Source organism: Chiloscyllium plagiosum, chromosome 32 (assembly GCF_004010195.1).
Source record: "Chiloscyllium plagiosum isolate BGI_BamShark_2017 chromosome 32, ASM401019v2, whole genome shotgun sequence".
Lineage (NCBI taxonomy): Eukaryota > Metazoa > Chordata > Chondrichthyes > Orectolobiformes > Hemiscylliidae > Chiloscyllium > Chiloscyllium plagiosum.
In genome coordinates this window covers 42,998,379-43,016,283 of record NC_057741.1, presented here as the reverse complement: position 1 = coordinate 43,016,283, position 17,905 = coordinate 42,998,379, and the positions used below count along the sequence as shown (strand labels likewise).

The 17,905-nt window shown below is 41.0% G+C and overlaps 1 protein-coding gene and 1 long non-coding RNA gene across 3 annotated transcripts in view; one reads left to right on the top strand and one right to left on the bottom strand.

Moving 5' to 3' along the window:
• Positions 1–928, bottom strand: part of LOC122539577 — an 83,027-nt gene extending 82,099 nt beyond the window's left edge. Inside the window, exon 1 of the long non-coding RNA XR_006309123.1 lies at positions 890–928. This is a non-coding gene — a long non-coding RNA (uncharacterized LOC122539577). The remainder of the gene's footprint in view (positions 1–889) is intronic.
• Positions 929–1,031: 103 nt separating this feature from the next.
• The window catches only part of mtfmt (mitochondrial methionyl-tRNA formyltransferase), a 57,104-nt gene continuing 40,230 nt past the window's right edge, over positions 1,032–17,905 (top strand). For both annotated transcript variants that reach the window (XM_043674567.1, XM_043674566.1), the window contains exons 1-4: positions 1,032–1,329; positions 2,012–2,227; positions 7,924–8,046; positions 13,321–13,423. In XM_043674567.1, coding sequence (XP_043530502.1) covers positions 1,124–1,329; positions 2,012–2,227; positions 7,924–8,046; positions 13,321–13,423 — 648 coding nt within the window. In that variant the 5' untranslated portion in view covers positions 1,032–1,123. The remainder of the gene's footprint in view (positions 1,330–2,011; positions 2,228–7,923; positions 8,047–13,320; positions 13,424–17,905) is intronic.

The following is a 17,905-nucleotide window of genomic DNA, read 5'->3' as shown; positions in this document are numbered from 1 at the left end:
TGGACGCAGCCTTAGAATTAGAGGGGGTAAATTCAGAACAGAAATGCGGAGACATTTCTTCAGCCAGAGAGTGGTGGGCCTGTGGAATTCATTGCCACAGAGTGCAGTGGAGGCTGGGACGCTAAATGTCTTCAAGGCAGAAATTGATAAATTCTTGATGTCACAAGGAATTATGGGCTACGGGGAGAATGCGGGTAAGTGGAGTTGAAATGCCCATCAGCCATGATTGAATGGCGGAGTGGACTCAATGGGCCGAATGGCCTTACTTCCGCTCCTATGTCTTATGGTCTTACTGCACCCAAACCATCTTGTCTGTCAAGTTAACCATTGCTCATCTACTGTTTTACCTAACAATTTTTGGTTCTAGTCTATCTCGCCCCATTGAAATTCTTGCCTCACTGGTCTGCTGTGTATTAATTGATTGACTCTGAATTGACCCACTGCAATTTCCCCCCAATATCCTACACCTTACTCAGAAAGGATAAAATTAGAAAAGACTTGCAGATGATATATACTGGTGCAATTTACTTCAACAGAAGTTTTGTATGACTAGCACATCCAAGTATTACTGTCTCTGGGTATGATACATTGAGCACTGTCCCTTAAATGTTCTCTGTGGCACATTATCAAATGCCTTTTAAAAATCCAAATATATCTACAAGTTACCCATTTTGTATCTGCGTGTAACATTTTTGAAATATAAGCATTATTTCAAAGTTTCCCTTCAGTGAAACCTTATTATCTGCCCAATAATATGATTTTACAACATTATCTCATTAAATACATTATTAAAACAGGCACTTGGTATTCACGTGGATCACGGCATCAAACCTACTGAGTATTTTCTATTTTTATTTTGGTTTTTGCAGAGTACAAATTGTCTCCTCACCTTTCAGCCTAATGCTGTAGGTCTAGGCCCAACCTCCAGAAATGTTCATGGAATTTTGCAGCACAATTCACCCGCATTTACCCGGAACCTTTGTCTTCAGCTAAGGGCGAATACGGAAGCACATTAGTAAAGGACCGAAAAGTAGATGTACCTGTAGCAAAGATGGCGGCGCCCAGTGGTGTCGGAGCCGGAGTCTGATCTCGATCTCGGTCTCGGTGTCTTTGTGCCGTGGGTATGTGGAGCCCAGCGTTAAGCCTGGCCTGGACTTTTCCTCGCATTGGGAAGATAGCGAATCGTTTGTTTTGCGCGGGAAGAACGGTAGCTCACCCGGGGAAAGAGTGCCGCCGTCGGCAGGTCCGAACCGCGCCTCCTTGGAGGATTCTCTTCTTCGGAACCGACGAGTTTGCTCAGCGAGTATTGGAGAAACTGCATCCGTCCAGGTAAACACAGGATGAAGGATTAGAGTTCAGAGAATCTTAAGAGCTGGATGATGGTATGATCAGAAATAACAGTCATGATTTGGAGATGCTGGCGTTGGACTAGGGTGTACAAAGTTAAAAATCACACAACACCAGGTTATAGTCCAACAGGTTTAATTGGAAGCACTAGCTTTCGGAGCGACGCTCCTTCATCAGGTGGTTGTGGAGTACACAATTGTAAGGCACGGAATTTATAGCAAAAGTTTACAGTGTGATGTAACTGAAATTATACATTGAAAAATACCTTGATTGTCTGCCGAATCTTTCATCTGTTCCAATACCATGATAGTTTCACTTCTTTTATGTGTAAATCACAAAACTTTTTTTAAAAGTTGCATTCTCAGGTTAACTGTAACAATTGGTGTTAGACAATATGTTGAAGGTGTTAGCCCCCTGTGTTCTCGTCTATGCCATGATTGATTCTAATCTAAAAAGTGAAATAACAGGAGTTTTACATGAATTCATGCAGTTTTTGAGCAAAGTACAATGTAACTCTGCAAGTACAAATTCACCCCATAAATGTATATGTGTGCGTGTTGCACGTTAACTCCCTATTCCTTTTTGAAGGCTGCTTTCTGTACTGCATCTGGTCTCAGGAACTGGATTTATTAATACTGAGACGCATTGATTTCTTTTTCTGTAGATTCTTGAAAACTGGAAAGATGCTAGTAGAACAGCTGGAAGTTGTTACTTTGCCTGCCATTAAATCTGCTGAACTCCCTGTGAGAAAGTATGCCTTGATGAGTCAGATTCCAGTTCATGATTGGCCTTACTTCGCATCAAATGATTATTTTGACGTTGGCATAATTGTATCGTTTGGGAACCTACTCAGTGACACGCTCATACAGCAATTCCCATAGTGAGTAACTATTTCTTGTACACCATGATCAGTCACAATAAAGACTCTCCAAATGGCAACATCAACAAGCTGAATATTGTTATGTGTAACTTGAGGAGAAAGTGAGGACTGCAGATGCTGGAGATCAGAGCTGAAAATGAGTTGCTGGAAAAGCGCAGCAAGTCAGACAGCATCCAAGGAGCAGGAGAATCGACATTTCGGGCATGAGCCCTTCTTCAGGATTCTCCTGCTCCTAGGATGCTGCCTGACCTGCTGCGCTTTTCCAGCAACACATTTTCAGCTATGTGTAACTTGAGACTTAGTAATAAGACACCGATATAATCAGAATTTGAATTTACTAGATTGGATTCCTTTGATTTTGTATTTATATCTCTTGTGCTGTCCACCCTTGCCTCCATTAGCAAACAATTTCACCTTTTATCCACCCTCCAGCTCTTTGCTCTCTCACTGATATTTCCTTGTAATTGAAAATGCAAGGCAGCGTTTTCAGCAAACAAAGAAAGGAATAGTTATATTCTCCAAAACAAAACAACGGGAAAATTAACTTATTATGGAGTTTTTATGAAATATGCTCATCTATAAATTATTGGAAATGGCAATGTCATATGAGAGCTTGTACGTGAAGTGGAAGATGTGACCAATGGAGTGCCATGGGGATTAGTGCTTGGACTTCAGCTGTATGCAAAATATCTCAATTAATAAAATGAAGGGACTGAAAATGTGGTTGCTAAATTTACAGACCGCACACATTGGTGTGAAGGCGACATGAGGAAATGAGCAAAGGAATGCAGTTTATGTTATGACGCATTCAGCAAAATCAAATCAACTTCCTTACCTCTGCAACTGCAACACTGTAGAATTAGAACTTTTTAAAATCCATTTTAGTTTGAATAGCCAATCTCAGATTTTGTGAATAATCGATTCTAAACAGCAGGGTTGTAGCTGAAACAAAAGTCTGAACAATTTAGATTAGATTGGTTACAGCGTGGAAACAAGCTCTTCGGCCCAACAAGTCCACACTGACCCTCCGAAGAGCAACCCACCCATGCCAATTCCCTACATTTACCCCTTCACATAACACTATGGGCAATTTAGCTTGGCCAATTCATCTAACCTGCACATTTTTGGACTGTGGGAGGAAATCGGAGCACCCGGAGGAAACCCACGCAGACATGGGGAAAATATGCAAACTCCACACAGACAGTTGCCTGAGGCGGGAATTGAACCCGGGTCTCTGGCGCTGTGAGGCAGCAGTGCTAACCACTGTGCCACCGTGCCGCCCAATTTATTAACAATATAGTATCTTTAGCAGAGCAAAATTAAACAACAAAGTAATCTAAAGTATGATTTAAACTCAATAAACTTTGTTTTCGGCCCAATTCACAGAAAAGACAGGGAAACAAACAAAGTTAAGAGATCAATTTTAATAAAAGAGACAATTTCAAAACTCTCAATTACTTAAGTGGTTTTCAAGATGTGTTGATCCATGGGCAATGTATGAATGCTTCTTGGTTGATTTTCTGAAGACATTGATTAATGTCAATTTTGTTCAATTTCTATGAGAAAATTTTAATAATATGTATAGTGGCTCAGTGGTTAGCACTGCTGCCTCATGGCACCAGGGAGCCAGGTTTATTTCCAGCCTTGGGCAGCTGTCTGTGTGAAGTTTACATATTTTCCCCGTGTTTGCATGGGTTTCCTCCACATGCTCTGTTTTCCTTCATTTATAGATGAGCAGGTTAACTGAATTGACACTAGCCATTTCCAATAATTTATGGATGTGCAGATTAGGTGAATTAACCATGCTAAATTGTCTATAATGTTTAGGGATGTGTAGGGGCATTAGTCAGGGGTAAATGTAGAGTAATAGGGCAGGGGAATAGTTTTGGGTGGAAAACTCCTTAGAGGGTCGAAGGACCTGTTTCCACACTATAGGGATTCTGTGATGCTAACTTGGTTACTAGAAATTCAAAGAATAGAAATTAATGATGGGAGGTTAGGCACGGAGCTTTCAAATTTTTATGCTAAGTACCAACAACCAAATTCCTCCTTCCAGAAATGCAGTCCAAAATCCAGTTCAAACACTCGAGCCACTACCTCTGACCATCATGTTCCCTCCTGAACTTGCTGACAGCAGTTCCCAGGTACTGACTTTGTTAATGGCCAAATATCTGCCTTTTAGTTAAACATTAAATTTAATGTGGTGTCGAAGAGTCTGTAGAATTCTTTAATCAAGAACCAACTAGTAATTAAGGTCCAGGTCTGGCTCACAAACAAACAACAGCTTGTTTGTTCCTTTTTTATTTAAACACAAGTTTCTGCTTGCAGTCCGGAGGTCATCTTCAGTTCACATCTCCAAACCAAAATTGTTAATAGAATTAAATATAATGAAAAATCATTGAGACTTCTAACAATAGACAAAGTGAGCAGGCAGAAGTTTGACAGATGGAGTATAATGTGCGTAAATGAGATTGTTATGAAGATGTGGGTATGCTGTAACTTTAAGAAAGTTAAAAGCTAGCAGTGACAGCACCAAGTGTTCTGAAAAAAAAGTAACATGTGCTCCAGCTACTGGGATAGCTAGGGTAGCTGGTTGCCTGGAAACAACAAAACAGATTCAAATTAGGCTAATCAGTTTAGATTATACCCCCCCAAAAAATCAAACTCCAATCCAGTTTGAATTTAGTATATCAACAATCTTAAAAGCCAATGACATAATCCAATGCTTTGGGGTAGTTAAGAGGAGAACTGCCAAGCTACCAGCATGTTAAAAAGACCACCTGAAAAATAGCTCTCTTTGAAACTACCTTTATTGATCAGTAACCTGCGAAACAGAATCCCAAAAAAGACCGAAATATAGAGAAGAACGAAAGCTGCCTGGCTTTGAGATAAGTTTTGTTTTGTAGATCATAATTGAGATTTATTGGACTAGTATTATAGAAGGGAAGGGAAAAGATAGATTAGAGTAAGGACTTGTAAATAATTGTTAGTTAATTATTCTCTGTTATACTTTAAGAAATAAAGTTAATTTTTACTTGAACTAGTTCTTGGCCTTTCGAATTTTCACAGATTTCTGCACAGGATAAAACTTTTCTGCGTTGCTGGTTTTAAATTAAGCAGGAGAGTTTACTGTGTGTCGTAACAGATCTTGTCCATTTTGGCAGAAAGAACAGAAACATGTCATCTTATTCAGAGATGCAAAACTCAGAGTAATTGTGGGATCTGAGTGTCTTGGTGCATGCAGCACAAAAGTTAGGATGGACGTTCAGCAAGCAATCAGGAAGGCAAAAAGAATGTTGTTTTAATTGCAATACAAATGGAATATAAAAAGAGGGATATTTTGCTTCTGTTACACAGAATGTTGAGGAGACTTTTATATATAATACTTTTATTTTATAACATTAGAAATAGTTCAGAGAAGGTTCTCTTGTCTGACACCTAGGATAGAGAATTATAAGATTCTGAGGGAACTTGACAGGGTCAGTGAAGAAAGGATTTTTCTCTTTGTGGGAGATACTAGAATGAGTGAACAGTTTTAAATGGAAGATGCTGTATTTTTAGATGGAAATGAAGACAGTTTCTTTCCAATTAGTCTTTGGTGCATCTTCACTAGGAACGTGGTAAATACAGGATCATTGAATATTTCTGAGACTGAGGTAGACAGATTCTTGACTAATAAGGTTGTCAAAGGTTATCATGGTTAGGTGGAAACTTGGAGCTCAGGCCAGAGTCAGACCAGCCAGGTTCTTATTGAATGGCAGAGCAGACTTGAGCAATTAAATGGAGAAAGTGAGGACTGCAGATGCTGGAGATCAGAGTCGAGAGTGTGGTGCTGGTAAAGCACAGCAGGTCAGGTAGCATCTCAGGAGCAGGAAAATCGACATTTTAGGTATAAGCCCTTCGTCAGGAATGAGGCTTGTGGGTCAGGGCTGAGAGATAAATGGGAGGGGAGTAGGTTGGGTGGAGGTAGCTGGGATTAAGGTGAGGGAGAAGGTGATAGGTCAGAGGGGGGCGCTGATGGACGGGTCTGGAGGGTGGTGCCAAGTTGGAGGCTTGGGACTGGGATAATATGGGGTGAGAGGAAATGAGGAAGCTGTTGAAATCCACATTTATCCTGTGTGGTTGCAGGGTTCCAAGGCTGAATATGAGGTTTTCCTCCTCCATGTGTATTGTGATAAACGGTTTGGCGATGGAGGAGGCCCAGGACCTACATGTCCTTGACTGAGTGGGAGGGGGAGTTGAAGTATTCAGCCACGGGGTAGCAGGATTGGTGGGTGTGAGTGTCACAGAGATCTTCTCTGAAATGATCCGCAAGAAGGTGTCCTGTCTCCCAAATATAGAGGAGACCACACCGGGTGCAGCGGATGCAGTAGATGACATTGGTAGAGGTACAGGTGAATTTCTGATGGATGTGGAAGGACCCTTTTGGGGCCTTGGATGGAGGTGAGGAGAGTGGTGTGGGTGCAGGTTTTGCAGTTCCTGCGGTGGCAGGGAAAGGTGCCAGGTGTGGGCTGGTGGGGGGTGTGGACCTGATGAAGAAGTCGCAGACAGAACTATGATGGGGTGTAGAGGGAAACATATGTCTGGTAGTGGGGTCCGTTTGGAAGTGGCAGAGGATGTTGCATTGTATGTGGAGGTTGGTGGGGTGGAAGGTGAGGACCGGGGCATTCTGTCCTTGTTGTGTTGGGAGGGGTGGTGTTCAAGGGCAGTGGTGTGTAAAGTGGAGGAGATGCACTGGAGGGCATCGTCAACCACATGGGAAGGGAAGATGTGATTGTGGAAGAAGGAAGCCATCTGGGAACAGATGTGGAGGAATTGGGAATAAAGGATGGTGCTTTTACAGGAGGTAGGCTGAGAGGAGGTGTAGTCTAGGTAGCTGTGGGAGTCAGTGGGCTTGTAGTTTTGGTCTGTGGTTAGTAGGTCATCCAAGATGGGGAGGGAGGTTGCCGAGATGGTCCAGGTGAATTTGAGGTTGGGGTGGAATGTGTTGGTAAAGTTGCTGAACTATTCAACCACCTCGTGGGAACACAAGGCGGAGCCAATACAGTCATCGATGTAACTGAGGAACAGGTTGGGGGTGGTATTGGTGTAACTGCGGAAGATAGACTGTTCCATATATCCGACCAACAGGCAGGCATAGCTGGGTCCCAAGTGCGTGACCATGGCTACCCCTTTGGAAGAAGTGGGAGGATTGGAAGGAGAAGTTGTTGAGGTTGAGGACCAGTTCAGCCAGGCGGATGAGGGTATTGGTGGAAGGGTACTGGTTGGGACAATGTGAGAGGAAGAAACGAAGGCCCTCCCTCCGCCCCGCGGGTTTGATGGTGAGATTGGGGTTGGAATGGAGGCTGCGTGTTGTGAGGGTGAGAGGTTGGAGTGGGTGAGGTGGTTGGACAGGATGGGGCAGTCAATGAGCAATTAAGCGGACTCCTATTGTGCCTTATCCATATGATCTTAATAGGTTGGATCTAAAGCTGTTTTGCAATCTGTGTTGTGACCACCAGAAATGTCTGTGTTTAACTGTCTTGCTGTCGGTGTGTCTACCTCTTTCTTCACCCTGGTTCCCCTGCACAACCACCTCTGTGACTTCCACTTCCACTTGCACTATGTTTTGTCGCTGTCCTTTAACCTAAATTTATAAGGATATACACAAATTTGATTGTGTCCATTGTTTAATCTATCTTTCTCTTTGTGTGTAGTGGAATATTGAACCTACATCCCAGTCTCCTTCCTAGGTGGAGAGGCCCTGCTCCAATTTTTCACACACTGATTCATGGAGATCAGGTGACAGGGGTGACTATTATACAGATCCGGCCAACAAGGTATCAGGCTTGTGAAGCTGCAAGTAACATATACTGAACTGTAATGTTATCAAATAACACTGAGAATCTATTTAATTTTTCTGCTTTGAATGACTGCATTTGATACGCAAGAGAGTTGAGTGTTATGATATTCATAAGATATAGCAGCAGAAGTTGACAATTCAAATTTTTGACTCTCCTTCTTCATTCAAAGAGATCATGACTGACCTGATCATCCTTAACTCCACCTTCCTGCCTTTGACCCAGAGCCCTTTGCTGCCTTACGGATTAAAATTCTCTATCTCAACCTTGAATATACTTAGTGACCAAGCCTCAGCAGCCCTGTGGGGCAAATAATTTCATAGATTCACTACCAACTTAAAGAAAAAAAGAAATCCTCTTCATTTATCAAATTGGTTACCCCATGCTTTGAGATTATTCCCTCTGGTCCAAGACTCTCCCACGAGGGGTAAACACTTCTGCACATCTCCCTGTCAAGCCTCCTATGAATCTTATGTATTTTGATAAAGGCTTCTGTCATTCTTCTAAACTTCGTTGAGTTCAAACTCAGTTTACTCAACCTCTCTTCATAAGATATTCTCTCCATCCTTGCCACTAACCTCACAGATCTGGCCTGGACAATCTCCAATGACAGTATATCTTTCCTTACGTAAGTGGTCTGAAAGTGTTCACAGTATTCTAGGTGTAATCTGACTAGTACCTTGTACAGTTTTAGCAAGACCTCTCAACTTTTATATTCCATTCCCTTTGAAATAAAGGCCAACATTTCATTTGCTTCCCTATTACTTGCTGAATTTGGATACTAGCTTTTTGCGATCTATGCATGAGGATCCACGTATCCTCTGTGCTATATCTTTCTGCAGTCTCCATTTAAGGAATATTTAACTCTTCTTTTTGCTAAAGTGCAGAACCTTATTTTTCAACATTATATTCCATCTGCCAAGTTTTTACCCACTCATTTAACCTGTCGACATCTTTTACGGAATGTTTGTGTCATCCTCACTATTTGTCTTCTCACTATTTTTTTGGTCACCACAAAATTGGTGATAATGCATTCACTTCCCTCATTATCTACATTGATAATGTAAATAACTATATTGTAAATAATCCCTGTGCACTCCACTATTTACAGATTGTCAGCTTGAAAGTTCCCAATTATCCCAATTCTATTTTCCAATAGTTATCCAATCTATTATCCATTCTAATATATTACACCTAACACCATGGGCACTTATCTGATTAAGCAGCCTTCTTTGAAATACTTTTTCAAACACTTTTGGAAATCCAAACAGATTACTCCCCTGGTTTTCCCTTATTTATCTTTTTACCTGCTCAAAGAATTCTAATAAATTTGTCAGTTATGATTTCCCCTATATGAAGCTGTTTTCTCTGCTTGATTTAGGTTACATATTTATAAATGCTCTGCTATTCCATCCTCTTTAATCAACAATCACATTTTCCCAATTTCGGCTAACTGGCATATAGTTACCTTGTTTTGTTTCGATCCCATTACTTACCCTATGCCAGTTTGCCCATGGCACAGCTGATTATCTGAGATCATTACCATTAGATATAGGAGCAGAATTAGGCCATTCGGCCACCGATTCTGCTCTGCCATTCTATCATGGCTGATATGTTTCTCAATCTCATTCTTTTACCTTCTCCCTGTAACTTTTAATACCCTTAATCAAGAAGTTTTCTAACCTTGTCATAAAAATTCTTAATGACTTGGCCTCCACAGCCTTGTGAGGCAATGCATTCCACAGATATACCACCTGCTGGCTGAAGAAATTCCTCCCCATCTCTGTTCCAAAAGGTCATCCCTTCACTCTGAGACTGTGCCCTCAGATCGCATAGTGCAGCACGGTGGCTCAGTGGTTAGCATTGCTGCCTCACAGCGCCAGGGACCCGGGTTCAATTCCTGCCCTGGGCAACTGTCTGTGTGGAGTTTGCACATTCTCACCGTGTCTGCGTGGCTTTCCTCCGGGTGCTCCGGTTTCTTCCCGCAGTCCAAAGATGTGTAGGTTAGGGGAATTGGCCGTGCTAAATTGCCCATAGTGTTAAGTGCATTGGTCAGAGGGGAAATGGGTCTGGGTGGGTTGCTCTTCGAGAGTCGGTGTGGACTTGTTGGGCCGAAGGGCCTGTTTCCACACTGCAGTGAATCTAATCTACTAGTGGAAACATTACTATCCCCTTATCTAGGCCCTTCAGTATTCTATAGGTTTCAATGAGACCTCCCCTTCATCTTTCTAAACTCCATTGAGTGCGGACCCAGTTTCCTCAACTCCTTCCCCTTTGACAAGCCCTTCATCCTTGAATCATTCTTGTAACCTTTCTCTGGGCTCCCATAGGTTCCTTCCTTTGATAAGGTCTAATGCTCCCAACATTTCAAGTACAGTCTGACCAGAACCTCACACAGTCTCAGCAGTACATCCCTGCTGAGCCCTCTCAAAATAAAAGCTACCATTACATTTGCCTTCCTAACTGCTAACTGAACCTGCAAAATAACCATAAGAGAATCCTGAACTGGGACTCCTAAGTTCCTTTGCGCTTCAGATTTCTGAAGCCTTTCCCCAGTTAGAAAATAGTCTGCCTCTATTCTTCCTATCAAAATGCATAACTCCACATTTTCTCACATTGTATTTCATCTGCCACTTCTTTGTGCCCTGTCCTAGCTTATTCAAGTCCTCTGCAGCCTCCCTGTTTCCTCAACACTATCTGTCCCTTCAGCTATCTTTGTGTCACCTGCAAACTTTGCGACAAAGTCCTCAGTTCCTTCCACCTGGTTGTTAATCTATAATGTAACCATGGTGATTCTGCTTTTTAGTTTAGTGCTAACTGTTCAAAATCATAAAGCAAAGTCTTCTTTTTAGTTCTTCAGTGTCGTTGGTTCCAATGTGAGTGATGACAACTGAATCCCTTCCACCTCACCAAGTTCCTCACCAAGCCTGATGAGATGTTCTTCACACTGGCAGACAACACAGCCTTTGGGGTTTGTGCTTACAGCTATAGAGAATAGTATTTATCCCCCCTAATTATACTGATCCCTCAACAACTATGATCCTATTTCTTCCCCCCCCCCCCCCTCCCCAATTTGATGGATCATGCTCTCATAGTCAGTTAGCTCATTCTCCCCGTAGTCTCTGTTCTTATCCACACTACTTGCAATAACCATGCAACTGTTGGATAAAATCAAAGACATTTCTCCTTGAGAGTTGCCCCTTGCGTTCCCATACTTGTTTCACCTATAACCTTCTTCCTGTCCTTGATCTCAGAATAAGTTCGAATGACCTCAACTAAAGGATGTAACTGCGTTTTGGAGCATAGAGCATAAGTCACACTCTCGAGTGCTAAATTGCACTAAGTTGGGTACTCATATCAACACAGGCCCAAAATAAAAGGCCCATCTGAATTGGTGAAGGATCCGATTTTAGCTGTTTTTTAATTGGTTGCTCTTTCAGTGGAACCCTTGAAAATAAAGATGTTCCAAGTTTGCAACTACATGAATTTAGACTGTCGAGTACATTTTAATGCCAACTGCAAACTAAATATAGTTCAATTAGATTTGCATAAATTAAAGATTTAAAACACTCTTGCAAAAGGAATACAGTCAGTCCAAGCAATAGGAAAATTGAGTTAAGACCACATTTAGATCTGTTGAACATGTATTGAATGACCAAACAGGCATAGTGGTCAATAGCCTTTCGCAATTTCTTATGTTTACTTTTACTCTGTTGTAGTCACTGAGATGATCACTGTAATATACTGAAGATTATATGTCACTGTGTATGTTATGCCTAAACACAGGTATAATAGAAGTTACAGCGTAGTTCAATAAACTGCTGATTTGTTTCTGTGGGGGGTTATGTGGCTCCCAAACAGGTAAATCTTTATTCAAACCTTCATATTGCTCCTTGAAAATAGGAGAAAACTGTGAATGTGTAGTTTCACTTTTTGTACCTCAACATTTAAGTTATAAATGCATATGTTAACGCTAAGTAATGGCTAAATGTGTCCATGTCCTTCATGCTGTGCTGTAGCCCAGCTGTCTCAGCATAATTTCAAAAATGGTCTCTTTGCTTTAATGTCAGTCTTTCTGTACCTTTCCACGATTTTGGCAGATGGTTTTCTTCTGTCCCTTTTTGTTTTTCATTTTTATGCAGTTCAATTCAGAAAGATTATATAAATAACAGTTTGCTAATAAGTGACACAACCTAACTTGAACCTCTGCTGTAAATGTCTTGTTACATGAAAATGTATTTGCATATTTGAGATTTCAATCCACCTTGGTGTTAAATTAGAAATGCTGTTTTTTACCCAGTGAGCTTCTTCCTCAGATCAAATCATGTGTTTTATTGTGGACAGTGTACTTTATTTATTTAATCTTAAGGGAAAGTCTCCAGCCATGAAGATTCTTGTGGATGATTGTGATGCTGGGCATCAGATCAGTCCTCAGCTGTGAACATTATCTTTCAACAATAAACAATTTCCAGTCTTGTCAGCACCAGCGCTGATTGCCATTCCGTGCCATCTCAAAAGTCACATCCTGCCATTGCTGGTGTTCAGCTGTGTATGGGGACTCACTGTAGGGATAATCTGAAATCCTGTTGAGGTGGCTAGCAGGGAGGAAGGTGTTTGTTCAGATGCATTTGGTATCTGATCAAATGGACTGGCTTTGTGATTGCAGTTTATCCATTGACAGCCATTCCACTGACCTTGCTGACAGACTGCCTTCCACTTAACCGACTCTCGTCACCACTCATCTCTGACCTGATCCTGGCCCTCAGGTAGGTGTAGTATCAGGATTAGCCACTGCTCCACCAGTAGCAATACTGTGTTGCTGGCTTTTGATTGGTTGGCAGCTCTTCTGCACAGGATTCTTTCTCTAAGGTCCTAAGATCCGACAGTCCAGTGAAGCCCTGTCTTAATTCAACTGTAATGAAAATAGAAACTGTTGAAGAAACTCAGCAGCTCAGGCAGTGTTTGTGGAGAAAGGTACGCAGTTAATGTTCTGAGCCCAATATGTCTCTCCTTTGAAAATTATTTTGACAGGTTTTTTTGAAGGAGGGGAAATTCAACACGCTGCTGTACAGCTGATGGGTGACATTTTGGGCATCACCACAATCTGTTGAATGTGCCAGAATATACCTACTCCTAGCTGATTAACTAAGAGCTGTCACATGCAAGCAACGTGATATTCAATGAGGTGCTAAAGTGAATACATTCATGTCTGTTGGTAGTTCTGTGGGTGACTTTGATATTTTGTACTTTTAGGTTCGATGTTGGTCCCATTGTAATGCAGCAGGAATGTGCTGTTCCTCCAAGATGTACCACTGATGAATTGGGAGTGATCTTGGCAGAAACAGGGGCTGAAATGGTACATGATTTGCAATTTGTGCACTTGAGAAGGTGAACCATAATATAGCCAAATTACAGCAGCTAATGGCAATTCGAAGCCCAGAAGAATAGTCATACAGACTTTGTTAACAACTCAAAGCACTCACGTTCAGCAAATGATGAACAAATGCTTATTGCATAGATAAAGTTTTCACTTCAATACCTTTAATTTCAATACATATGTAAAATTAGCTTATATATAATAAACAATATCCCATCACAATAGACTAAAGGATGATCCGTAAAAGCTTCCTTATTCACCTCTGTCAGCAATTTCCAGGTTTCCAGATAATATATTGATATTAATACAACTGAACAGTTATCTTGTGCGTGGAGATGAAGCTAAAATACCTTATAGTAAGAAGTTGGTCTCTCTGATAGAATTCTCTTTTCTAAATTCTGCAGTAAAGCTAAACGTTTGATTCACTTTCAGATGATTAGTTAAGTGGATTTCAGTTAGTGAAGAAAATAATCTTGTATGAATCACTGACTTCAATTAAAGTCAAAGTATCACATGCAAAAGACCAGTTTCATCCTAGCCTTTCCCAACCAGTCTGAACCCATATATGTAAATTCCAACAGAATGCAGCACTGCCAATTCACTTGTGATGTCTTGATTTTCTGACAGGTAGAGAATACTGATACATCCATGGTGACCCCATAGGTGAAAGTATGGGAAGTATAACAGTTGTCAGAAATGTTTGCTGTCCATTTCCAGATGTCTCCAAATACATTAGGCACTTGCAAATCTAATTTATTTTGCGAAAATAATATTTTTATTAGATTTTGCCATTAATTATATAGTTTAAATGATTTATAAAAATAGAAGTAATTAGATTTATAGAAATATTGAACCAAATGCACCATTTCCTAGGAAACATTGATTTTGAACAGTACAAGATCTAGCTGCAGGAAGTAAAATGAGGGAATGGAATGAGAATGTCCATGAAATAACAAAACATCTTCTGAAACATGGAAAAGTCAAAGCTGGAAAGTAAGGAAAGTGAGTTGAATGAGGTAAAATTTGGTGATCTATTGAGAGGAACCAGAAAGAAAATTTGTCAAATAAGATTTGGGTTCCAGAGGTATAGATTAAATTTTGAGGTACCGGAGCTCTAAGAAAATGTTAGCCATATCACTTTTAAATCTGCTGTTGCGATGTGTTCTTGTATATTAACTGTTCGAGTTGTCAAAATGTTATTCTAAGGCTATTCCACAGAAGATGAAAGTCTGTACTCTCATCTGTTGCACTGACTCTCAATCAGTGGAGATCTAAGGGACATAAAAAAAAGAAATAAGAACACATTCAAAAACTGTAGAGAGGAAAACCTGAGCTTGTACTGGAGGAGAAATCGCTGTGAATCATTTGCTAAAATCTCCATTCCCTCCACCTGTCAATCTAGCACTCACTACTGAGGATTTCAGAGCATTGCTCTGGCTCATGTCCAAAGAAAGAATTTGCTCACCGTTGGCTTCGTCCCCATCACTGGAATTCCGGTGACATCATCAAAATCCCAACGGCGAAATCACAACCAAAGTTAAAGCCAGGAATACAGATAACGATTACACCTGAAGTCTATGCTTTCCAAGCTTTCTCACATACAAAATGGCTGCAGTAGTTTCTGTTGCAAATTTTTTTTATTCACTAGTAGAAGGGCATGCTGACTTGGCTTCAGCACAAGTATGATACGTAGAAGGAGCAAAAGATTTGGAATTGAATTTCCCATAATAAGCTATTAGTTAGTACTGTCTGTGCAGTGTTCTGAAGGCCTACTTTTTCATCAGAAACAAAAACAGAAGTTGTTGGAAAAGCTTACCAGTTCTGAGGAAGGGTCACAGGACCCGGAACAATAACTCTGATCTTTTCACAAATGTTGCCAGACCTGCTGAGCTTTTCCACCAACTTCTGTTTTTGTTTCTGATTTCTAGCACCTGCTATTCTGTCGGTTTTATTGGCTATGTTTTCATTTTTTGGTGTTGCTTTTCCATTCTCACTAAGTCCTTTACTAGGTGTTGCAATTACGCACTAACAATTCTTCTGCATTAGCAATACATTTTGTTTCCTTCTGGTAGATATGGTAGCACAAATGCTAATCAAAGCATGCATACATATACATTATTAGACGCTGTAACTTGAAATCTATAAATAAGATTTTCATAATTATTGGTGAACAAATCTCTCATAATTTGTTTCCAAGGTGGTACCATGGAAAAAGACCTGAACTGACAACAGTTGATATTCAATATTTCAAACTTTGTAGGTTACGAACTGGTATAGGAGTTTCCAATTCAAAATTTGGTGACTTTGTGAATAGAATTAGTTTCAAATATTTTCTTAGGTTAAATATCAAATATTATTTGTTTGGCTTCACACAGCAAAACACATTTAATTTAGCCTTTTCCCCTCCCTACCATATGGGCATAGAACATAGCAGCGCAATACAGGCCCTTTGGCCCTCAATGGTTCCGCAGGTCAGTGCAACAATCTGAAGCCCATCTAACCTACACTATTCCATTTTCATCCATATGTTTATCCAATGACCATTTAAATGCCCTTAAACTTTGCGAGTCTACGACTGTTGCAGGCAGAGCATTCCATGCTGCTGCTACTCTCTGAGCAAAGAAACTATCTCTGACATCGGTCCAATATCTATCACCCCTCAATTTAAAGCTATGTTCCCTTGTGCAAGCCATCACCATCCAAGGAAAAATGCTCTCATTGTCCACTCTGTCTAACCCTCTGATTATCTTATATGTCTCAATTAAGTCACCTCTTAACCTTCTTCTCTCTAACGAAAACAGCCTCCTGTCCCTCAGCCTTTCCTCATAAGACTTCCTTCCATACCAGGCAACATCCTAGTAAATCTCCTCTGAATCCTTTCCAAAGCTTCCACATCCTTCCTATAATGCAGCGACCAGAACTGTACACAATACTCCAGGTGCGGCTGCACCAGAGTTCTGTACAGCTGCGACATGACCTCATGACTCTGAAACTCAATCCATCTACCAATAAGAAGGCATAAGGTGTGTTAGCTTTTAACAGCCCTATCAACCGTGATCTCTCTGCTCCTCTACACTACCAAGAATCGTACCATTAGCCCAATACTGTTTATTCCTGTTGCTCCTTCCAAAGTGAATCACCTCACACTTTTCTGCATTAAACTCCATTTGCCACCTCTCAGCCCAGCTCTGTAGCTTATCTATGTCCCTCTGTAACATACAACATCCTTCTGTCCTGTCTACAACTCCACCGACCTTCATGTCATCTGCAAATTTACTAACCCATCCTTCTAAACCCTCATCCAAGTCATTTATAAAAATGACCAACATCAGTGGCCCCCAAATCCTTGTGGTACACCACTAGTAAGTGAACTCCAGGATGAATATTTCTCATCAACCACCACCCTCTGTCTTCTTTCAGCTACCCAATTTCTGATCCAAACCACTAAATCACCTTCAATCCCATGCCTCTGTGTTTTGTGCAACAGCCTACTATGGGGAACCTTATCAAATACCTTACTGAAATCCCAATGCACCACATCAACAACTTTACCCTCATCCACCTGCTTAGTCGTCTTCTCAAAGAACTTGGTGAGGTTTGTGAGGCACGGACAACCCTTCACAAAACTGTGTTGACTATCCCTAATCAACTTATTCCTCTCTAGATGATTACAAATCCTATCTCTTATAACCTTTTCTATTGCTTCTGACACTATTCCTGTACACAATAATGACGTAAAGATCAAAGACAAATGCTCTGCAATCTCCTCCCTGGTTTCCAGAGAATCCCAGGATAAATCTCATCCAGCCCAGGGACTTATCTATTTTCACACTTTCCAGGATTGACAACACCTCCTCCTTTTGAACCTCAATTCAGCCTAGTCTAGTAGCCTGTATCTCTGTGTTGTCCTTGACAACATTGTCTTTTTACAATGTGAATACTGACAAAAAATATTCATTTAGCGCTTCCTCTATCTCCTCGGACTCCACGCACAACTTCCCATTATTATTCTTGATTGGCCCTCATCTTTTTCCAGTAATTCTTTTATTACTGATACAACCATAGAAAGCTTTAGGGTTTTCCTTGATCCTATCTGACAATGACTTCTCATGTCCCCTCCTGGTTGTTCTTAGCTCTCTCTTTAGGTCTTTCCTGGCTAACTTGTAACTCTCAAGTGCCCTAACTAAGCCTCTGCCTTCCTCTTGACAAGAGATTCAACATGTTTAGTAAACCAGGGTTCCCTCGCTTGACCACTTCCTCCCTGCCTGATAGGTACATGCTTATCAAGGACATGCAGTAGTTGTGCCTTGAATAAACTCCATATTCAATTGTGCCCATCCCCTGCAGTTTCCTTCCCCATTCTATGCATCCTAAATCTTGCCTCATCTTCCGCCTAGGAACCCTCCAACCACAAGGGATGAACTCAGATTTCTCCAGTTTCCTCATTTCCCCGCCCCCCCC